Source organism: Schistocerca cancellata, chromosome 1 (assembly GCF_023864275.1).
Source record: "Schistocerca cancellata isolate TAMUIC-IGC-003103 chromosome 1, iqSchCanc2.1, whole genome shotgun sequence".
NCBI classification, from domain to species: Eukaryota; Metazoa; Arthropoda; class Insecta; order Orthoptera; family Acrididae; genus Schistocerca; species Schistocerca cancellata.
Window position 1 is genome coordinate 296,079,311 of NC_064626.1, and position 25,339 is coordinate 296,104,649.

A 25,339-nucleotide genomic window follows, 5' to 3' on the forward strand; every position below is an offset into this window, starting at 1 on the left:
GGTCGGGAGGGTAGTTGCGGGATGCGAAAGCTGTTGTCAGGTTGTTGGTGTAATGCTTCAGGGATTCCGGACTGGAGCAGATTCGTTTGCCACGAAGACCTAGGCTGTAGGGAAGGGACCGTTTGATGTGGAATGGGTGGCAGCTGTCGTAATGGAGGTACTGTTGCTTGTTGGTGGGTTTGATGTGGACGGACGTGTGAAGCTGGCCATTGGACAGGTGAAGGTCAACATCAAGGAAAGTGGCATGGGATTTGGAGTAGGACCAGGTGAATCTGATGGAACCAAAGGAGTTGAGGTTGGAGAGGAAATTCTGGAGTTCTTCTTCACTGTGAGTCCAGATCATGAAGATGTCATCAATAAATCTGTACCAAACTTTGGGTTGGCAGGCCTGGGTAACCAAGAAGGCTTCCTCTAAGCGATCCATGAATAGGTTGGCGTACGAGGGGGCCATCCTGGTACCCATGGCTGTTCCCTTTAATTGTTGGTATGTCTGGTTTTCAAAAGTGAAGAAGTTGTGGGTCAGGATGAAGCTGGCTAAGGTAATGAGGAAAGAGGTTTTAGGTAGGGTGGCAGGTGATTGGCGTGAAAGGAAGTGCTCCATCGCAGCGAGGCCCTGGACGTGCGGGATATTTGTGTATAAGGAAGTGGCATCAATGGTTACAAGGATGGTTTCTGAGGGTAACGGATTGGGTAAGGATTCCAGGCGTTCGAGAAAGTGGTTGGTGTCTTTGATGAAGGATGGCAGACTGCATGTAATGGGTTGAAGGTGCTGATCTACGTAGGCAGAGATACGTTCTGTGGGGGCTTGGTAACCAGCTACAATGGGGCGGCCGGGATGATTGGGTTTGTGAATTTTAGGAAGAAGGTAGAAGGTAGGGGTGCGGGGTGTCGGTGGGGTCAGGAGGTTGATGGAGTCAGGTGAAAGGTTTTGTAGGGGGCCTAAGGTTCTGAGGATTCCTTGAAGCTCTGCCTGGACATCAGGAATGGGATTACCTTGGCAAACTTTGTATGTGGTGTTGTCTGAAAGCTGACGCAGTCCCTCAGCCACATACTCCCGACGATCAAGTACCACGGTCGTGGAACCCTTGTCCACCGGAAGAATGACGATGGACCGGTCAGCCTTCAGATCACGGATAGCCTGGGCTTCAGCAGTGGTGATGTTGGGAGTAGGATTAAGGTATTTTAAGAAGGATTGAGAGGCAAGGCTGGAAGTCAGAAATTCCTGGAAGGTTTGGAGAGGGTGATTTTGAGGAAGAGGAGGTGGGTCCCGCTGTGACGGAGGACAGAACTGTTCCAGGCAGGGTTCAATTTGGATAGTGTCTTGGGGAGTTGGATCATTAGGGGTAGGATTAGGATCATTTTTCTTCGTGGCAAAGTGATACTTCCAGCAGAGAGTACGAGTGTAGGACAGTAAATCTTTGACGAGGGCTGTTTGGTTGAATCTGGGAGTGGGGCTGAAGGTGAGGCCTTTGGATAGGACAGAGGTTTCGGATTGGGAGAGAGGTTTGGAGGAAAGGTTAACTACTGAATTCGGGTGTTGTGGTGCCAGATTGTGTTGATCGGAATTTTGAGGTTTTGGAGGGAGTGGAGCTGGAAGTGGGAGATTGAGTAGATGGGAGAGACTGGGTTTGTGTGCAATGAGAGGTGGTTGAGGTTTGCTGGAAAGGTTGTGAAGGGTGAGTGAGTTGCCTTTCCGGAGGTGGGAAACCAGGAGATTGGATAGTTTTTTGAGGTGAAGGGTGGCATGCTGTTCTAATTGGCGGCTGGCCTGTAGGAGGATGCTCTGAATAGCCGGTGTGGATGTGGGAGAGGAAAGATTGAGGACTTTTATTAAGGATAGGAGTTGACGGGTGTGTTCATTGGCGGAGTTGATGTGTAGGTGAAGGATTAGGTGGGTGAGGGCAATGGATTGTTCAGTTTGGAACTGGTATAGGGACTGATGGAAAGAAGGGTTGCAGCCAGAGATGGGAACTTTAAGTGTGAGGCCTTTGGGGGTTATGCCAAATGTCAGACAAGCCTGAGAAAATAAAATATGTGAGCGTAATCTGGCTAGGGTGAAAGCATGTTTGCGGAGGGAATGTAAATAAAACTTAATGGGGTCGTTGTGGGGGTGTTGTGAGGGTGACATGGTATTAGAAGGTGGAAAGTTTAACATGAGGTTGAAATGAAAGAGAAAGATAGAAATATATGGGGATAGATAACTAGAAGCAATTGGAGATCTGGTATGAAAAAAGGCGAAAAAGTGTTGGTTAAGTTGATCCTGTGGTGAACTTGGGTTGGTAGACAGCGATGTGCAAAAAGGTTAGGTGGTTATGTTGCCGCTAAATCACGTTAAAGGACGGAGAAATTCGGGAAAATTTAGAGAAAATTTCGAAAAAACGTATTAAAGGAGTGGTGTTGTGGTGAAAGATTACGAAAATGGGGCTAACAATTGTAGAAATAATGACGTTAAAACCTGTGGGGAGCGGCTAAAATGATCAGTGATGTGCGAAAAACGGAAGTGGAAATAAAGTTAAAGTTATTAGAACTAGCCGAAATGGTTGTTAAAAACGTGAAAGCAGCTGTTATTGAATTAACAGTTTCTGACATGTTCCATGCCCATGAGAATCATCTCATTTTTTTTTGGGTCTATGGAATAAAAACTGGATCTAATCTAGTCGTCAGGCACAGGTGAATTCATGTTAATTATCAATGTTTTTACTGGCCATCCAGTTCTGCTGAAGCAGTTATAGAACCATTCAAAGAAAGTGTATGCTCAATAGTGCAGAAGTACCCAGATCATGCAACACTAATTGGATTGACTTTAATCTATTAAGTGTAGACTGGAACTATGAAATTACAATCATCTGTCCATAACTGTTCATTCTTTGATTGCTCTTGGAGATGGCTCATCTAAATTACAACACATAAAATATTAGTTCAATTTATTACATGAATGATACTTAACTTGATACAATCCTTTGCCATAGGAGCGCTTGATAATTTACAACTGTCATTGACTATTAAAGCATCACTTGATATGCTAGTTAAGAAACTGTTTTCTTGAAGTACAGTGTTCAGCACTTTCAAAAGTGTGTTTATATCTGAGACTTGAATAACTCTTTAGTCCTGCTCAGTGGTGTTGACTGCTTCAGCTAAGGTCATGAGCTGGGGGCAGATCCCTTCCCACCTTCTCAATATTGACTTCTGTGCAAGAGCGCTGCTGTGTGGAGAGAGAGGGCATATTTTTGTGATGCGCTTTTGAGCACGTTTTCCGAAAACTGCCTTGAACAGCTACGCTGACATAAAAAATATTGCAACACCAAGGAGGAGTTCTGCAAAGTAAACGAAAGTTGGTAGATGTATTTCTACATCTGACAGATGATGTCTTTTCAGATTTTTCACCAGTATCATAAGAGTGGCACTAGTAATTCCACGGTGAGGATGCAAATCAAATTTGCTTTAAATACTTGCTGTAACAGTCGTGGGTGTGTTACCTTTTGGGATTGGTTGTATGAGTTGATGTTAGTAAAGGATGCCTTTAAGGCTACAAAGATGTCATTGTCAGCACCTCACTTAGTTTGAACGAGGTCGTGTAATTGAGCTACGGGAAGCTGGATGTTTCTTCTGTGATATTGCAGAAAGATTTTTCCTTCTCATCCCACCCGGTAAGTCTCTGATGACCCGGGTTCTGGTTGGATTTTCTGAACTGTTACCCCTTTTCCTAACACACTCCAGTGCTTTTCCTTTGCCCCTTTTCCTTCCCCTTCAGCTCTTTTGCCGGAAGAAGGAGCCACTGGCTCTGAAAGCTTGCGCAAGTTGAACCTTTTTGTGTGTGTGTGTGTGTGTGTGTGTGTGTGTGTGTGTGTGTGTGTGGGCGCGCGCGCGCGCGCTCATGCACGCGCACGCACGCAGTCCTGCACTCCTGCTGCCACTTGGTGAGTAGATTTTTTTATCTATTCAGTTACATTAGAAAGGCTTGTGAGAAGAATAGCCACTGTACATGATTACTGGCAGCAGTCAGTGGTCACGAGAATGTACAGTCGCAAGAAGACCGGGCTCTACACTGCCACATGGCACTGCTGAGAGGGAAGACCGTAATGTTTGGCGTATAGCTCTGTCATATCATACTACATGTGCAGCAGCAATTTTAGCAGCAGTTGGCGCACCGCAGTAATCACAACGAACTGTCACAATTAAGGACAGCTCTGATCGAGATGCCCTGTGATGCGTATTCCACGTATCTCAAACCCCTGCCACTTTTGACTTCAATGATGTCAAAAAAAAGCTTGTTGGAGGGCAGGATGGAGTTCTGTTGTGTTTTCTTATGAAAGCTGGTTCTGCCTCAGCACCAGTGATGTCCTTGTGTTGGTTAGGAGGAGGCCAGTTGGGGGCCTGCAACCATCATCTCTGCGTGCTAGACATTCTGGACCTGCACCTGGAGTTGTCATCTAAGGTACGATTTTGCATGAAAGTAGGAACACTCTTTTGATTATCCCATGCACCGTGACTACAAATTTGTACGTCGGTCTATTTATTCGACAAATTGTTCTGCCAGACATGAACAGCATTCTAGGGGGTGTTTTCCAACAGGATAATACTTGCCCACATATAGCTGTTGTAACCCATTATGCTCTACAGGGTGTCAACATGTTGACTTGACATGCTCAGTTGCCAGGTCTTTCTCCAGTTGAGTACGTAATGGACATCATTGGATGAAACTCCAGGATTGTCCACAACCAGCATGAACCATTCCTGTACTGACTGACAAGTGCAAGAGGCATGGAACATCCCACAAACTAACATCTGGTATCTAGACAACACAATGCATGCACATTTGGGTGTTTGCCTTCAACAGTCTGGCAGTTATTAATTAATTAATTAATCAATTATTAATGTACCAGTATTTCACATTTGCAATGGCTTATCTTGCACTTACATTAATCTGTGATCTTGCAATGTTAATCACTTAAACATGTTACCATGACAAATGTATTTTTTTCCTTGATTAAAGTTAGACAACCCACATACAACGGAAATATTTTAGGTCTAATAGCTATAAACATGCTTGATGTTATTGACAGTGTCAGTGTAGAGAAGAGGGATTAGCGATCGTGATGTCATTATAGTGACGATATTTACTACAAATAGTAAATCCGTCAAGAAGGCCAGGAGAGTAGTTATCCTACAAAAACCTGATAAGCAGTTGTTATTTCCATTACGATACTCACAGAGGTATTAGGGACAAAGTTGAAATGGATTGTAAATTGTGCTGTGGAGGCATATGTAGTAAGTAAGTGGATTAAGGATGGAAAAGACCAACCTCGCTTTAATAACAAAATTTGGAAAATAATGAAGAAACAGAGACTGTGGCATGCTCATTTCAGAACAGAATGTACAAATGTTTACAGGCAGAAGTTAGTGGAAATTTATGTGTGTGTGTGTGTGTGTGTGTGTGTGTGTGTGTGTGTGTGTGTGTAAGAAGATCGACACACAAAGTGTTCAACAATTTCCACTGCTATAGCTTAATGAAAGATCTTGCCAAGAACCCAAGAAAATTGTGGTCATAAGTAAAACCACTAAGTGGCTCAAAGGCTTCTATTGACCAGCCAGAGGTGGCAGTAGAATACAGCAAAAGGAGAGCTGAAGTTTTAAATTTCACGTTAAAGAAATCATTCACACAGGAGAATCCTATAAACATACCACTGTTTGAATGTCACACAGACTCTTGCATTGACTACATATAAATGGGCATGGCATCACTGGCGTAGAGGAGCAACTGAAACAATTAAAAACAAATACACCTAAGATGCCAGGTCCAGATGGAATCCCAATTCGATTTTAGAGACAGTATTCTGCGACATTTGCCTCTTACTAGCTTGCAAAGCACCAAGTCCCAAGCAATTGAAAAATATTACAGGTGGCTCCTGTACATAAGAAAGATGAAAGAATGAACCCACGTAATTATAGACCAATATCCGTAACATCGGTTTCCTGCAGATTTCTTGAACACATTCTGAGTTTGAATGTAATACATTTCCTTGAGACAGTAAAGCTTCTGTCCACAAATGAGCACAAATTTAGAAAGTGTCACTCACGCGAAACTCGTCTTGCTCTTTTCTCACATGATATCCTATGAACCATGGATGAAAGGCAACAGGCAGATTCCATATTCCTAGATTTCTGGGAAGCATTTGACGTGGTACCCGCAGCAGGCTGTTGATGAAGGTCTTGAGCACATAGGCTAGTTTCCCATATATGTGAGTCGCTCAAAGACTTCTTAAGTAATAGAACCCATATCGTTGTCCTAGATGGTGTGTGTTCATCAGGAGATTAAGTGTGGGAAGTGGTAGGACCACTCTTATTCTGATTGTCAGGATGAGCAGCAGTTTATGACTGCCTGCTGATGATGGTATGGTGTACAGGAAGGTGTCTTTGTCAAATGGCTCAAGGAGGATACAGGATGACCTAAATAGAATATGTAGTTGGTGTGAGAAATGGTAGCTTGCTTCAAATGTAGAAATATGTAAGTTAATGTGTTCGAGTAGGAAAAAGATCCTTTAATGCTTGAATACAGCATTGGTAGTGTGCTGCTTGACACAGTATAATTATTAAATATTTAAGCATAATGTTGCAAAGGATATCCCAGATCACATAAGAAACAGATTGATCCAATGCTTACTCTGGGAGGCAACCCTCGTCAGTGAACAGGCAGCAACAGCATGACACCCTTATTTTTGGCACCAACAATTAGATGGCACTCCTTTCGGTGAAATAAGTGGCAATCTCATCCGAATGCAGGCATCCACAAAATGCTGTCCACTTGCTGGCAGCTTCAACGTACATATGTTTGCTTGTTTCTGAGAAAGCATTGCTAGTTGATCAAGTCATCATGTCAAGTGCCTATGAGTACATTAATTGTAGAAGGAGCAGACAGACAACTCCTCAACTAAAAATGTTCAGATTTCCTGTCAGAGACAATGAAAGGTCACAGAAGTGGATTTTGAATTTAGTCAAAAGAATATATTAGAAGTGAGAACTAATAAGGGATCATAAGCTCTCAAGCCCCACTAAATTTTGTCTCTTACATGTTGATACAACTATGAATACAATCAATTATTGACAAAATTATTTAAGTGGAGAGATAAAAAATCTACTCACCAAGTGGCGGGAGAACACACACGTAAAAGACAGTTGTAATTGGCAAGCTTTCAGAGCCAGTGGCTTTTTTCAGGCAGAAGGGTTTGAAGGGGAGGGAAGAGGCGTGAAGGAAAAGGACTAGAGAGGTCTTGGAAAAGGGGTGGATTTTGGGAAAGTCAGCCAGAACCGCGGGTCAGGGGAGACTTACCATTTGAGATGAGAAGGAAAGACTGAATGTTGGGGGCTGCATCGGATGAGATTTGAAAACCTGAGAGCTCAAAGGTGGAAGACAGGGTAATATGCAGACAGAGATTACTGCTTAAACATTGTGCATGAGTTAATAAGAGTGAAAAGCTCAGTGCATTGTATGTAACAGAGATGGAAGGTGGGTAGTGATATGATGTTGTTATAATGTGGCAACTGCGTTTCCTGCACAGGAACCATATGAAATTTTGAAATGAAATCATTGCCATCATTGGACATTTGTTTTTGTTGTTTCACTATCTCAGTTTTGGCTATAGAACCATTTTTAAATGCAAGATGAAAACTGAAACCTGTAAAATATATGAATAACAGAATGCAAGGCATAATGTAATTCCATTTTAATGAGTGATACTTTAGTTGTCACCTTGCACTTGAAAATCGCTCTGCAGCCAGAATTGGAATAGTGAAATAAATAGACAATAAAAACTAACAGTCAAATGGCAGCAATGATTTCATGACTGTGGCCCCAGCCAAGAAAACACCATCCTATAATTTCATTCATGAGTTCTAAAATTGGGTGCATACTAGAGCAAAATGAAGCAAATGTGAGTGAACTAGTGTGAAGCTTCATTTATACTGCAGCAAATGAAAGCGAACACAAGCAAACGAGCATTCACAGACAATTCACTCGTAATCACTACCACAGCATTATTCCAAAATTTTGCCAATAGGTTGGATGACGCCTTTCTCTGGGTCCTCATTATAGTTGAGGAAGAAATTTGAAAGCAGAGCCTTAATTACCGATGATAAACATAAAGTAGTTCACAGCGGAAGAATAATTTTTCTACTGCTAGCGCAGAAGTAGAGAGGATGCGAGCTTCTATTGATGCTTTTCTAAAAGACTCACAACAGATTGAACACGAGCAAATGCCAAAAATTCCTACCAAACATGACTGAATGTTTGAATATTTGCTTTCACTCACCCACCATTTATAGTGGAGAGAACTGTCATTTGTTGATGGCCACTCCTGTGTGTTTGCCCTGGTAGAAACCGGACTTAAGTGAGCAATTCATCAGTGCTATCTGCCATTCTTTTCTATTACTTGGTGTCTGTTCCATGAGTATTAACACAGTAGTGAATGTAAGGGAACACAACAGAACGAGAATTTCATCTCGCACACTCTTGCATATATTGATATTATATATTTGCTACTAAATTGTTTCTCACTGTGAACAGCTAAGCACATACGGGAAAATGAACAGCTAAGCACTTAAGGAAAAACAACATAATAGACAGGATTTGTTTCACTTGTGAAGCCAGAAATGTCATGTACAAGAAGAGATTAGGAATCATGTGTTTCTGAACTTTTTCATAAACATTAGATGCTTGGTGGATAGTGAACTGAAAATCTAACTCTGCTGAATGTTGTTTGCTCACACCTGCCTACCGTTTACACATCTGAGAATGCAGTTAGCCCTTATGTTTGTTCGCTTAGTCTTAGCCAGGCTTAAATTGTCCATGCAGTAGAGACAACATTCCCAGAATTTAAGCATGTAATGTAATGTAGAAAAGTCTCTTGAATGCACACTAAATTATGTAATGATCTGGAAATCAAAATATTTAAATTAGTCCAACATAGCTTGAAAATAAAGAGCTCTGTTACCAAATACTGTATGAAAGATCCTTTTTGTGAAGTTAATGCTGATTGAGCTATATAGTCAAATACACTGATTATCCAAAACATTATGAACAATGCACACTGTGACATCAGATGCCGCCTGATAGCACTGTGGGCATGTGACTTGGTAACAAAGTATGTAAGTGGAGCTGACAGACGGGGATCACCCCAGCGAAGATATGGGCTGCAACTGGTTAAATCAGTTGAGATAAGTGACCTTGACAAAGGGCGGATTATTATTACGCAGAGCGTGTGAACAAGTATGCCAAAAAAGGTGAAGCTTATTATTGAATGTTTATGTGCTACTATCCTGAGCATCCACGGAAAGAGGTAGAAGGGTAATGAAACTACCAGTAGGTGCTAAATGGTTGTAGTCTATGACTCTTCACAGAATGTAGTGTTCGGAGACTTGTCTGCTCTGTAAAGTAGGATAGATGGTGATCTGTGGTGTCTCTGCTGAAAGAGCACAATGCTGATACACAAACAAGTGTTTCAGAGCACACCATTCATCGTACATTTTTGACCATTGGAGCTTTGCTGCAGACGACCCCTGTGTGTTCACATGTTGACCCAACAATGTCTTCAATTATGACTGCAGTGGGCACAGGACCATAAGCATTCGAGCGTCGATCAATGGAAACATGTTGGCTCTTCAGGTGAAACACATTTTTGCTACACTAGGTTGATGGTCGTCTCCACAAGTGTCATCATAGAGGTGAAAGGCGGCTTGAGAAACATGCAGTGCACCATGGGTACAGGCTGGTGGGAGCAGTGTTTTGCTATGGGAGGCATTTTTCTGCACTTGCATGGGCCCTGTGGTAGTAATTGAAGACATTCTGACGGCTGTTAACCACCTGCATCTCTTCATGCTTGATGTCTTCCCCAATGGTGATGTCATCTTTCAGCAGTATAATTGACCATTTCTTGGAGCCAGAACCATGCTACAGTGGTTTGAGGAGCATTATAGTGAACTCACATTGACGTCTCAGCAATCAACTTTGCCTGAAGTGAATTCTGTGGAACCCATCTGGCTCACTATTGGGACTGAGTATGCAAATGAGTGGCCTGTTATTTATGTGAATTACATGACCTGTGTGTAGACATCTAATGCCACATACCTTCACAAACCTACCAACAAACTGTCGGATCCCTGGTACACAGAATCAGTGATGTAATTCGTTCTAAAGGTGAACAAACAAGCTTTACTGGCTCATCAGTGTATAAATATATATTTCACATTTTTCTGACAGACAGTTATTGTTACAGGCAATATCAGATTGCTGGGTTTGGATCCAGAAAAGCCGGCCGGTGTGGCCGAGCAGTTCTAAGCGCTAAAGTCTCGAACCAGGCGACCGCTACGGTCGCAGGTTCGAATCCTGCCTCGGGCATGGATGTGTGTGATGTCCTTAGGTTAGTTAGATTTAAGTATTTCTAAGTTGAAGGGACTGATGACCTCAGAAGTTAAGTCTCATAGTGCTCAGAGCCATTTGAACCATTTTTTGATCCAGAAAAGTTGTACAATAGACTCCTGTGTGATGCTCAGTTTGAAGAGAGAGCATTCGTGAACAACAGGAAACAATGGCGTACACATACAACAATTCCACTAAAATTTACATCTGATACTGGCTCTTCAGTAGTATTTGAAGGGTCTAGTGATAAGATTTATATGCCATCACCTAAACTGAAAGTGAGCACAGCAAGAAGAACATATAGTGATGTTAGTCACCTTCTGGAAGAAACTAATGGAACACCTCAGAAGGGTAAAGCATTTCCAGATCTGTAAGAAATCACAAAAATACATGCGAGACAAGTTAAAAGAAAACTCTGTATGGTGCACCATGATGATACTCCAAGGAAGCAAAAACTGAAACAGAAAATTCATACTAAGAACAGATCTTTAAAAAACAAATCTTTCCACTTGTCAGAAATTAAGGGTAGACTGTTGCACTGTAGAAGCTCAAATAATAATGCCCACATGTTCAGCTGTTTCTGTTTCCTGCTTATTAGTCCAGGGCACTGGCTGAAATGCAGTGCAAGAGCAAAAAGCATCAGTGGTCTTCAGTTGAGAAAAATCTCTGTCTAATGTCATTTTACAAATCTCCAGCAGCATATAAATTTTTGCGAAAATTGGGTATTGTACGAGGGTTGGAACTTTAATAGTAGCAACTATTTATTTACAGCTCGTACAAAATAGATTCATGATTCAAAGTTTACTGACCTTCAAAGTATTCACAAGCATTGTGTATAACCCGTTGCCGGTGATGTGGAAGTTGTAGGATACTCTTGGCAGTGCCAGTTGTGTTGACAGTTTGAGTGGCATGATCTATTGCCCAAAGAATTTGTAGCAATTCTGAAGCGAATTCTGTGAAGTGTTTCCTTCAGTTTAGAAATTGAGTTGAACTTACGAGGGCTTAGTCAGGGGAGTACAATAGGTGGTATAACACTTAGCAGCCCCATCAGTCAAACAAATCAGTAACAGCTTGCACTGTACATGCTTGGGCATTGTCCTGCAAAATGATGGTCAGGTCCTGCAGAAAGTGTCATAACTTCTGTCTCTGTGCTGTTCATTTTTGGAACCCAACCTACGACCAGCTTAGAGACAGAAGTGATGACACTTTCTGCAGGCCCTGACCATAATTTTGCAGGACAATGCTCAAGCATGTACAGTGCAAGCCGTTACTGATTTGTTTGATTGATGGGGCTGCTGAGTGCTGTACCACCTACTGCACTCCCCTGACTTAAGCCCTTGTAAGTTCAACTCGATTTCTAAACTGAAGGAAACACTTCATGGCATTCGCTTCAGAACTGCTACAAATTTGTTGGGAAATAGACCACGCTGCTCAAACTGTCAACACAAGTGTCACTGTCCTATGACTTCCAAATCACTGACAACAGGTTATACACAATGTTGGTGACTACTTAGAAGGTCAGTAAAACTTTGAAACACATGCCTATTTTGTACGAGCTGTAAATAAGTAGTTTCCACTATTAAAGTTCCAACCCTCGTATTTGTGGTCTACCGCTGCAGTGTTTGTATCCAGTACCAGTGGCAGGGCAAAGCAAGCACACCACCATCGTTTGCAGTCAGCACCCCAGCTGGCAAATACAAATTCTTCAGGCCCCTCAGGCCAGCAAGGCCTCCTCCACTTGCATCTCCACAAATGTTCTTGAGGCAGACCAGCTCTGTGCCATTGTGCATTCGCGTTTCAGTAATGTACTTGGATGGTTAATAGTGGTGCTAATGTTTCTCTAATCATGTCATTATTCAGTGTGTAGTTATTACCTGATGAAATTTTGTTTGTGTAATGGTTGTTAGTAAAGATTTCAGATAACAGCAGTATTATCTGGGCTATCTACAATTAGACAATGGATTGGTGACGCAAAGTTTCTACCAGGCTTTAACAAAAGCCTTTTTAGTCAACTTAGCAAGCAGCCTGAGGCACAGACCACTTTAGAAAGGGCATCTGTAGTGTCTTTTGATGATATGTCAATAATGTCCCATCTGGAATACACGAAAGATCTGAATACAGGATTTGGATGATATGAGAAGGAAACCACCTCCTGCAAAGTATGCACTTGTTTTTGTGGTTATAGGTATCTAAAGTAACTGGAAACTGCCTGTTTCATACTTTTTGTCTAATTCAGGAGTAAAATGTGGGTTTGTTGGGACTCTTACAGGAGCTAATTAATCTACCGGAAAAATGCAAAGTAGGAATCAGAATTGGTCATTTGCAATGAAGGAGCTAGTAATCGTTATTGGGACTCTTACAGGAGCTAATTATTTTACTGGAAAATGCAAAGTAGGAATCAAAATTGGTCATTCGTGATGAAGGAGCTAGTAATCTAAGCATGCTCAAGCATTTACAGGTTATGCCAGAAAGACCTTATGTCAGTTTTAATGGACAGTTAGTGTTTGCTGTTTATAATGGTCCATATTTATTCAAAAGCATAAAAAACAATCTGCTTTGTGGTAACTTCACTTCCAACAATGCTGTTGTTTCATTTGGAGATATTAGGCTGACATACGATATTTAAAAAAAAAAAAAAGTGGAAGATATTAAAACTCACTGACAGTCATTTACAACCTGATTTATTCCACAAAATGAATGTGAAAATGACAGTTTAGTTCCCCCACTACTCTGTTGCGCAGCTGTCAGAACATGTATAGCAACAATGTCATGCACAGTGATACAACTGAAAACTTAAGTGTTTTATGGAATTTATTAAGTTTTTAATAGCAAGACAGCATTTTCCTCTAATTCATACAGATTTGCTATATCAGAACAAAGTTCAAAGGTAATGGCAGCAATAGAAAGAGCAAAAGAAGTTTTAAGTACTGTACATAAAATTGATAAGACAGGTAAACTGACACCACCAAGCATTACAGGATTGTTACAGCCCATTAATGGTATTGCGCAGTTTTCTGTAGAAGAACAAACTGTCAGCATTATGTTTTTACTGACTAGCAGGTTAAATGAGGATGGCCTAGAGAATTTATTTTCAATGTTACGTTAGAAAGGTGGCTACAACTGGAATGCAACTGCAAGAACACTAAGGCACTTGTTCAAACCAGCTCTGTGAATTCACTAATGAAACCTGAGCTTTAAAGTGTGAGAATGACACTGATAAGATGCTGTTACTGAGTAATATTTAGTTGGAAAATGGAAGTTATGAATCTCAGTAGTTGACGGGTTCTGAAAACATGGAAATCCCTTATACACATAGTTGTTCTGCAAATGGACAAGACACTAGCATTGAAGGTGAAGAATATCTGGCTTCCTCTCAGAAAGGCCTTTCTTCTGAACGATGTTCAGCAGTGCATTTTGCTGGCTGCTTAGCACATAAATGTGCCCTCAGTGACGATTGTTGGAGACATAGGGAGACACTTATGGTGATGCGCTTCAAGAGAAGAGAGAGTTATTTATTCTCCGTAAAAGGTACATAACTGGTAATTTGTGTGATTTTTCAACTGGCTTCAGAGCTCTAACTTTTGAGTTAAGCAACATTGAGACTTTTTAAAACTCATATGTGTCCTGTTCTGTAAGGTTTATTTATAACAGAAACATAAAGTTTAAGATCCTTAACTACATGAAATCTGCAGTTGAATAATTTCACTAATTGGATGTTGAAGAATATGAAAACAGACTTTTTATTTTAAATCATCTTCCTAAATGGAATTTATATTATAGTTGCAGAACTACATTCAAAGACATGTTTCATAAAACTTTATTAAAACTTAAGATACTAAAAATGTGTTGTTTATTTATGTTGTGTTGAAGTGACATAAATATGTTATACTGCACTTATAAATTTCATTGTCTTTTCTTCATCACTTTGCCCCATTTAAATAAAAGGAAGTAACTGTTAAATGTGAGCAACTGTTAAATCTGAGCAAAACATTTCTGTTTGTGACATTAGTGATTTGCTGAAAGCATATTGAAGATTTTTACAGTGTCTCAATTTTTTTATTTTTTTATTTTTTTTAATTTTTAGTAGCAATCTTGAAGATAAATTTGTTCAGTATACAGATGAAATGACATTCATTTACAAAAAAGTAATCAGATGTGGTTGTGGTTGAGAATGGTTACAGAAATATTTGCAAAAGAAGTTCAAACACTTTCTGAGTCTTATTTACTGTCTCAATGTTAAAAATATATTGTCATTATAATTCAGCTACGCCTTATACATCCACTATACAAAGTACAGGATTTTGTCTGTAGTATCAAGACATGACACCCAATGGTACCTTGGTTGTGTTTACTATGCTCAAATCATTTACTTGATTAGCAGTTACAATGAGCCTTCTACACCTACTATTCACCAGTTAAATTTTTATTTGACACATTAAGATCAGTGAGTTTTGTTGTACGTGTTCATTTTAACATCAGGCAAGAACAGTAAGATGGGAGGGGAAAAAAAAGAACAGAACAGCAGTGGGTGCCTGTATAGCTGGGCCATCCACAGTTGTGTGGCACTGCTACTGACAGGTGATTTCTTGTATTCGGATAAACTTATTTTTACTGTTGCTAGTGTCTAATAAGGGGAAATGGGCAGGTATTGGCAAGGGATGAACAACTGTAAAGAGCAAAGCCGAAAACAAATTACTGAGACAGCTGTAATCGAATTTTCTATAGGGCTTAGAACTCAAAACCAGCAGGCTTCAGATATTTATTACAGTTACATTGGTACAATATGTGTTAATCATTTGTCAGTAAACTAACTGATTAAATTCAAATAAGTTGAAAATAATTTGAAAGCTTTCTAGTGTTGTATCTGTATGTGAAGCTTTTTTTACCCCATAATCCATATCAAATGAGCTGCAGAACAGAGAGCGTGACGGGTGACGAGTGTGTAAACTACGCAACTGCATAAAGCAACAGTTTCTCAGAAATCTTTTATTGCAATATGGCCTCCATTCAAACGCTAAATCATGAGAAATGTTTATGAGCATTACTTTTCATTCATGTTTGCTGCATATAATTGTAAGAAGTATCCCAGTAGTATAAATAAATTTCATTTGTAGAATTATGGGAGCTAATATGTGACCTTCAGCTACAGTCAACTGTGGTGTGAATGCACTTGGTGTGTAGCGCTCCAGCCTTCTGCTAATTGACAAAAAATGTGTCCGGTGATCTGGGCCTCAGAAACTTAGCAAAGAAACAGTGTTGGCAATTCCATGTCCTGTACAGGGGCATCTGTCTGCTGTGTCTTCCGCATTTAATAGAGGTTTTCTATATGCCTCTCAGAGATTAATCTTTAAATTTTACTTTTCTGAGTTTTAAATGTTTCTATAACCCGCATCTATTTCTCCTACAATTGTATGTTTCCAACTAAAGTATCTTTATGTATTTCTGGCATTCATTTTGATTTAACCTTTTTTCACTTCCTGTTAATTTGATTCCTAAGTAACCTATCTGCTCTCTTCCTATCTCATTTTTAGAACTGTTATTTTTTTTTCTTTCATTCATAAGCATGAACAATTCCTGAGATATCTGTGGTGTCTTCCCCTCTCTTTCCCTGTACTTCTTGAAGCTTTTACTTTGGCAGCTCATCACTGTCTTCAAGAATTTACACTTCATCTCTTTCTGTCTTAATTTTCAGTATTAAAACATTTATGTACTCCTTTTCGGGTATACTCTTGATTTCAGCTTGCTGCTCCTCCCTACTACTAATACAAAAGTTGATGATGTAACTTTAAGGGCACCATGGGAAAAAATCAGTATCAGAACTTGAAGTACATTTTTTCATTTCTTATATGTGTCTAAGTGAAACTGACATGTTGCCAGCAGAAAGGGGTTCTGGCCGCTACTTCCCCTGATTTAGACTTAAGCTGAGTTTTGTTATTCATTGTTTATATCTAAAGAGCCAGAACATTTTCAGTACACAGACATGTATTGTATAAATAATGGTGCTGTAGGGTCTGTCCAGAATTCTGTGATACAACTGGTAGCTCTGAACAAGAGAGGTATCATTCAGAGTGACCGCTCCAAAATTGTGGTGTGGCCTGCCAACTAAATTACCACATACAATCCAATTAGCATCCAAATCAGTCCATGTAGCTAAAATAGCCCAAACACACAAATCAAGCATTTATTATATTCCTCATTTACTATGTTTCTTTAAAACAGTGTTGAATTGAGGTGCGGTTTAATTTTAATGATGGTTGCTGTTCATCCAAAATGCCACTCAGACTTTGTGCCACTGTACTGTGTACCTCACTAACAAAACCATACTTCTGTGATACTCTGCAATTAGATGTGGAGGGGCCAAATTATTTATGTTGAATTTAAGATCTATATTATGTGAGCAAATATCCAAAATTTGTTTGTTGATCTCTGTCTTAAAGTGCACCACATTGGTCGCAACGCAAAGTAGCTTCATATGACTTTTCTATAAATATGATGTTTGCTTTTGCAGGTGTACAAAGAGTTGTTGACCTTTGTGCAGCCCCAGGTAGCTGGAGTCAGGTTTTGTCCCAGAAATTAAGGTATTACTTCTTTTCAATAATTTGTTTTGTCATTTTAGGATAGTGGTTCATGGTGTGGGTTCCTGTTGTCATGTCTTAGTTCACGAATCACAGGCAACGTATGAGTGGCCAAGTAAGTGGTCCTGACAGCCAGGATACCAGTTACTTTGGAATAAGGCTGGGCATCGTGGACATATTCTGAGTCATGGTCACCTTTGTGCTCAGATGGCAAAGACTACCAAATCCACCGGTTAGTCCCTCAACCACTAGGGGTAACACTCAATGAGACCCGGGGCAAGTAAGGCTAGCAACATGCTTCCCTGGTACTTTAAATATGATGCTGGCAACAGTCAGAGCAAAATGCCTCGGACCTTTGGAGGTGATGGAGTTCCACCTCTAATTGACAAAACAGGGACTCCTAAGATATGACTTGGCAAACGAATGGTAATGAGATGGGGAGCTATTAATATCCATGGGGGTTACTCTGGGAAGAAGGTAGAGCTGGCAGAGGCTGCAAGTAAGATGGGGTTGGACGTTTTAGCTGTTAGTGACATTCGGGTAATGGGTGAGAAAGAAGAGGAAGTGGGAGAATACAAGGTGTACCTGTTGTGGGTTTGCAGGAGAGCCAACACCGGGTTACTAGAGGAAGCCGAAAGGCACGCGTTTTAGCTCATGCAGGCTGGCGTGAGGTCTGAAACAGGACAAGGAAATTAGAATTTAGAAAAACAGATGTAGCTGGTGGAATACTTAACTTCACTCCATAAATGGTGAACGTCGCTCTTGACTGTACATTATTCACAATATCAATAGTAACTGAACATGGCGCCTTGCTAGGTCGTAGCAAATGACGTAGCTGAAGGCTATGCTAACTATCGTCTCGGCAAATGAGAGCGTATTTTGTCAGTGAACCATCGCTAGCAAAGCCGGTTGTACAACGGGGGCGAGTGCTAGGAAGTCTCTCTGGACCTGCCGTGTGGTGGCGCTCGGTCTGCAATCACTGATAGTGGCGACACGCAGGTCCGACGTATACTAACGGACCGCGGCCGATTTAAAGGCTACCACCTAGCAAGTGTGGTGTCTTGCGGTGACACCACAGTACCTGTCAGGAGTCAAAGCAGGAATACCACAATGGGGTGTAGGGCTTTACAACCAGAAAGAAATGGAACCCAGCGTAGTTGCAATAAGGTATGTAAATGAACGACTGATGTGGATAGATTTGACAGTGTCTAGCAAGAAAATTAGGATTGTGTCAGTATATTCGCATTGTGAAGGGACAGATCAAGATAAGATGGATAGTTTTTATGAGGCACTCAGTGATGTAGTTGTTAGAGTAAAGGACAAGGACAGTATTCTGCTCATGGGTGATTTTAATGCCAGGATTGGAAATCGAACAGAAGGGTATGAAAAGTTTATGGGTAAATTTGGAGAGGATATGGAGGCCAACAGGAACGGCAAACAACTCTTGGATTTCTGTGCCAGTGTGGGCTTAGTAATCACAAACTCCTTTTTTAAACATAAGAACATTCACCGATATACTTGGGAAGGCAGGGGAACCAGATCTGTCATTGACTATACAATAACAGATCAGGAATTCAGGAAGGCTGTGAGGGACACACGTGTATTCAGGGGATTCTTTGATGACACTGTTCACTATTTAATCTGCAGTGAAATTGGTATTGTGAGGCCGAAAGTGCAGGAGGTCAGGTCCATACGTAGGAGGATAAGATTGGAGAAACTTCAGGATAAGGAAATCAGGCACAAGTACATAACAGTGATCTCAGAAAGGCACCAGTTAGTTGAATGTAGTCAATTACAGTCATTGGAAAAGGAATGGACAAGGTACAGGGACACAGTACTAGAAGTGGCTAAAGAATGTCTTGGAACAGTATTGTGTAAAGGTAGGATGAAGCAAACAGCTTGGTTGAATGACACAGTCAAGGCAGCCTGTAAAAGGAAAAAGAAGGCGTATCAAAAATGGCTACATACTAGAATCCAGGAAGACAGATAAAGTTATGTTGAAGAAAGAAGCAAAGCCAAACAGATAACTGCAGCAACCAAGAAGAAATATTGGGAAGACTTTGGAAACAGGTTGGAGACTTTGGGTCAAGCTGCTGGAAAACCATTCTGGAGTGTAATTAGCAGTCTTCGAAAGGGAGGTAAGAAGGAAACGACAAGTATTTTGGACCAGGTCAGGAAAACTGCTGGTGAATCCTGTTGATGCCTTGGGCAGATGGAGGGAATATCTTGAAGAGTTGCTCAATGTAGGTGAAAATACAATCAGTAATGTTTCAGATTTCGATGTACAATGGGATAGGAATGATGATGGAAGTAGGATCACATTTGAGGAAGTGGAGAAAATGGTCAATAGATTGCCGTGCAATAAAGCAGCTGGGGTGGATGAAATTAAGTCAGAACTCATCAAATACAGTGGAATGTCAGGTCTTAAATGGCTACACAGGATAATTGAAATGGCGTGGGAGTTGGGATAGGTTCCACCAGACTGGACGAAAGCAGTAATCACACCAATCTTTAAACATGGAAACAGAAAAGATTGTAACAACTACAGAGGTATCTCTTTAATCAGCGTTGTGGGTAAAATCTTCTCAGGTATTGTTGAAAGCAAAGTGCGAGTATTAGCTGAGGACAAATTGGATGAAAATCAGTGTGGGTTTAGGCCTCTTAGAGGTTGTCAGGACCATATCTTTAGCTTATGGCAAATAATGGAGAAGTGTTACAAGTGGAACAGGGAATTGTATCTATGCTTTATAGATCTAGAAAAGGCTGCAACCTGTCTCCACTGTTGTTCATATTATTTATGGATCATATGTTGAAAACAATAGACTGTCTGGGTGAGATTGAGATATGTGAACACAAAATAAGCAGTTTCGCATATGCGGATGACTTAGTTGTGATGGCAGATTCGATTGAAAGTTTGCAAAGTAATATTTCAGAGCTAGATCAGAAATGTAAGGACTATGGTATGAAGATTAGCATCTCCAAGACGAAAGTAATGCCAGTGGGAAAGAGAGATAAACGGATTGAGTGCCAAATAGGAGGAACAAAGTTAGAACAGGTGGACGGTTTCAAGTACTTAGGATGCATATTCTCACAGGATGCCAACATAGTGAAAGAACTGGAAGCGAGGTGTAGCAAAGCTAATGCAGTGAGCGCTCAGCTACAATCTACTCTCTTCTGCAAGAAGGAAGTCAGTACCAAGACTAAATTATCTGTGCACCGTTCAATCTTTTGACCAACTTTGTTGTATGGGAGCGAAAGCTGGGTGGATTCAGGTTACCTTATCAATAAGGTCGAGGTTACGGATATGAAAGTAGCTAGGATGATTGCAGGTACTAGTAGATGGGAACAATGGCAGGAGGGTGTCCACAATGAGGAAATCAAAGAAAAACTGGGAATGAACTCTATAGATGTAGCAGTCAGGGCAAACAGGCTTAGATGGTGGGGTGATGTTACACGCATGGGAGAAGCAAGGTTACCCAAGAGACTCATGGGTTCAGCAGTAGAGGGTAGGAGGAGTCGGAGTAGACCAAGGAGAAGGTACCTGGATTCGGTTAAGAATGATTTTGAAGTAATAGGCTTAACATCAAAAGAGGCACCAATGTTAGCACTGAATAGGGGATCATGGAAGAATTTTATAAGGGGGACTATGCTCCAGACAACGCTGAAAGGCATAATCAGTCTTAAATGATGATGATGATGATTTTAGGATAGTAAGAAGACATTCTGTTTCTGCCACAAGGAATGCAAACATAAATTATGATAACAATGAATGGATAGAACAGGTACTACTCACAAGTAAAATATATTCATTTTTGAGGGAATAAGTATTGATAGTAGATGAGTTTGGATGATTAAGAAGTACTCTAGTGACTAACAATGATAGTAGAGGAGCATCATAGTTAAATTCCATAGCTTGCTGTAATATGATATAGAATCTTTGGATAGGCAATGTCAGAATGTTCTGTGTGGATTACTGTTCTCTCCGATGTAAATTTGAGCTAAACATTGAATCTCAATACTTTTGTAAGCTACTGAACTTTGAAGTGCCACATGATATAGGTGGAAAGCCATAATTGAAAGTAAAGTAATCTGAATATATGTTACTGTAAAAGTAAGATGATTGGTAAATCCTAGAATTAACTGGTGAAACCTAAGACTGACCATCACAGTGTGGTAAAAGTTTGAAATTCCATACTATGTAGAGATTTTGAACTTTTACTAGGAGACAATGGTAAATCTTTGGATGTATTTACTTATAATTATCTTACTTTTACAGTAACATATACAAAAATACACCAATTTTCAATTGAATAATCTTACTATCTAACAGTTTTCTTTTAGTGCAATATAAAGTGTCTTTGTTACCAAATGTATTTTCATGTCATAGTCTTTGCATTTCCAAATGATGTCTTTGTTAGTGAGCAGTGACTGTGGGTGTTTATTGAGAGAAATGCCGTGATTACTGAGGGAGGCGGGAACTGCTTGTACACACCATTGCAGAACATAACTGAAAAATCAGGATACATTTTGCATGCTTATAAATTTGTGACATCAATACATTACTCCCATAGATTTGTTCTCATTCAGTACCATACATGTCTTTAATTGTGTAGTAAACATTAGGCACGTAGTAAGTAGTAATTCTGATGTGTTGTATACAGGCTCTGCAGACTGCACATAGCATCCTGGTCATATACCAACCGCACTCTGCTTCCATTCACACACTATGATTAATTTGTAGAGTGGCCACTACCAAAACATCATGTGACTAATACGTTGATGGATTTGTCTGATTAAATGGTCTGTATGTTGACTACTTTTATGTAATGTCTATTCACTTTGTTTTCTTCTGTTTTTCATGCTGTGTGGCTTCTCTGACAAATAATTTCATGCATGAAATTAATATTGGGAGAGAACAGTATCTTGGTATAAGTATAATTCTGTATCTGTAATTTAATTTAAACTAGTTGGCAAAATCAAACAGTGGAAAATCTAGGATGGAATAATGACAATATTGAGAAATATCCAGAAAAGTCAAGTAGAAATACTCAAATTCACATAAAATATAAATTCTGTAGTGTCCCTAAGCCTGTCAAAAATCTGTTCTTAATTTTAATTAAGACAAGAGTTATGTTAATTTTTTTGAAACATATGAAATTTTCCTCACTCATATGTTGAAAACTATTGATCTCACAGCAGCACTTTCGTTTGTTCATTACCAAAATATCTCACTCAGCTATGAATCATTTAAATTTTTCATATTGCATTACATTTCCTGTACACAAGCTTCTGAAAGCAGTGTTTTTATGCTGTTGTGTCAATACTTAACTTGTAACAAATATGAAGTTTAAAGTCTCTTATCTCACAAAAAAAGTAAAAATTCTGAAATTTATGTGTATTATTGCACTCATTTGGCAGCAGTATCTCAACATCAAAAATCTTTTCTAAATTTTAATTTTGGGCTGCTGTTATGTTGGTTATTGAAATAGGGGAAATTTTCATATCTGGAAAAGTTTCCTTCTTATGGTTGCATGCCTTGAATGTTATTATACACATGAAATAACTTCTCAGTGTCTACAAAAAATGAAATATATTTAAAAAGCAATCTGACTTGCCAAAAGGAGATGATGGGAGCTGCCTGAACACTATTCCTTAGTCTCAGAACAGAAAAGAGAAACTGATCAAAATAAATTCATGAGCACAGGATGTAATGGAAGTAAGACGTTAATTAAAGAGCACTGTACACTAATCCAACAATGGGAAAACAGCCCTTAATTCAGAGTCAGTGGCACTACTGGTGTCACTGCTCGAACTGACAGATATTATCAAGTCTTTGATGCATGGTGTAACACTGCTTCATTATTCCTTGCTTCCTGTATCGCTCATTTCATGGGGTTCACTATCTTTTGCCAGTCTTCTGTTGTCAGTTTTTTTAACTGCGTTCTTCAAAAAGCATTCCACTTCAGTCAACATAATTTTTTAAATTTTCTTTAGCAATATGATGTTTAACCTGAGCCCAAATCTGTTTGGTATTGCTGTGAAATGGCAATGGTGAGGAGACAACCTGAGCACTTTTATGTTTGTGTTTTTATTTTGCTATTTCATCCACAGTGTAAACAGGGTTCTTTGGCATATGTTTTGACACAAGTTCTAACAGTTCTGCCCTTGTCAAGTTCCTGTTAAACTGTATTTTATGTTTCACTAGCCAGCAAACAATGTTTATTCTTCTTCGCTGTCTTTGTGGGTACCTTATATTCTATAACTAAATGATTTGTAGCATTATCAGTAATATTTATAGAGTTTTTCATTAAGTTTTCAAGCACAGATTCTTCAGATCATTTCACAAAAGGTTGTGATTCATCACTTCGTCTTAGGCAGAGGTCTTGTTTGATCTGAATAACAGCAGACAGTTAGGAAAGGAATATTTTGCAATTTCATTGTGTACTACTATTATTATTTTTCTTACCAATCTGACCTGCCATACTACCACTGATGGTATTGTCTGTCCAACATTTTTTTTTAAAAAACTTGTGTCCTGCACTCACCCATTTTTCATTATGCCAAATGATATTGTCACCATTTGTCCCTGCTAATGCCCTAAGAAAGTGGCATCGCCAGGTTGTCCCCTGCTACAAAGGTAGCTTGTACCTTTTTGAGTATTGGTTACTCCTTTTTTGAATAATATGCATATATCTGGCAACAAATCACATCTTCTTGTGACTTTCTTCTCAAGGTGTCTCTTCTTTCCATGAGACACCAATTTAGATGACTCCCCTGATTCTTTGTGACTTTCTCCTTACAGATTCTTATCACTGAGCATTCTTTGATTTGTAGACAGCACCATTCCACCATTTTATCCTACGGAGCAGAAGATGCTCCTGTATCCCTACCACTCTCAAAATATTCCCTTGAGTAACACATGAATTCATGCAACTGACTGTATATAATCATGACATGTCTGCTACTTTTTGAAAGTCTCTCAGTGGTGTGAAACTGTGGTATGCCTCTCTTTCCATTACTTACATTACACATCACAAGGCAAGAGTCACCTAAATCTCTCACTATGATGCCTCATTGAGGACTGGCTGGCACAATATGTGGGATAGCAAAACACAGCAGAAGTGGAAACACAATGGGAGCTGACAGTGCCACTGCAAGCACAGGTCTCATTGGTGTATAGGTGATGGAAGCTGTGCAGTCAAGTGACAACTAGTTTTAATCAGATTATAAACTGTCTGAGTTGCCTCAGTGGTTACGATAATGGCCTCATAGTAAAAGTCTAGAAATGGGTCAGTGTCTGCCATGGTGCTTTTCCTCTATGGCACATGGGTTGCCAATGAATCAGTTTTGCACAGCCAGTGGGTGGATAGTTTAAATTACCAGTGAGAGGTGAGACAAGAGGCACCTTATGTCAAGTGCTAATATTGAACTATTCAGTTTTCTTCACAGATTATTTGTGGTTTCCTTAAAATATGGGCACAGTAGCCTTGACAGATTTTTTAGTATTTGTTTGAAATGTATGTTATGGCAACAAACTGTTCTGCAATATAATCAGCACTCTAGGTTAGGTTTAAAAGATATCAATTTGGTTGTGAACTGGTGAAACCAACAACTGTTCTGTGGATTTTATTTATTTATTTTACAGCAAGATATACTAGGTAGACAGATACTGTTGAATCACTCAGTTTTCAAACATAAAGTAGAGAAGCATGGTAATTACTAAGGAAGTTGGATGGAAACAAAATTAAAGTAAACTACAACACCCATACATCAGCTAATAGATTTATGTCACATTTACTGTACACAGCAAGAACATCAAGGCTTAAAACTCATACAAAATACATCATATTCAAACTTCCATTGCTCAAAATGAACAGCAATGAACAATCTGAGTTTTCAAGAAATTTCTCTATACCTGAAATCTCTGTTGCTCTTAAGGTACTGATAATGATGGAATCCACCCAGAATTTATTCTGTTCAGTGGGAACTACACAAAAAGATGGCTGATGGATTTCTTCCCTGACATTATGATATCTGGTTCAATCTTACAAAAAATGAAGCAGTCAAAAATCATAGCAATACTAAAACCCTGCAAGGCATCAGACCAGCCTAAGAACTATCGCCCTGTTGCATTATTGAGTGCTATATGTAAGTTCCTTGAAAGAATTCTGTACGAACAGATTAGTCCAGTGAGCTTTCAGAACCTACCTAAGAGCAAGCTGGATCCAACCAGGACGGAGCTGCGCTGACCAGGTCCTATCTTTAACGAGAGTTATTGAAGTAGCATACCAAACAAAGTAGAAAACATCAGTTCCTTTTGTTGATCTGAGTGCAGCATATGACACAGTCTGGA

The 25,339-nt window shown here is 39.8% G+C and overlaps 1 protein-coding gene across 6 annotated transcripts in view; it reads left to right on the forward strand.

Annotated features, from left to right (window-relative positions):
• Positions 1–25,339, forward strand: part of LOC126171748 (putative tRNA (cytidine(32)/guanosine(34)-2'-O)-methyltransferase) — a 64,785-nt gene that overhangs the window by 17,261 nt on the left and 22,185 nt on the right. For all 6 annotated transcript variants that reach the window (XM_049920828.1, XM_049920823.1, XM_049920825.1 and 3 more), the window contains one exon: positions 16,920–16,989. In XM_049920828.1, the coding sequence (XP_049776785.1) occupies positions 16,920–16,989 (70 nt within the window). The remainder of the gene's footprint in view (positions 1–16,919; positions 16,990–25,339) is intronic.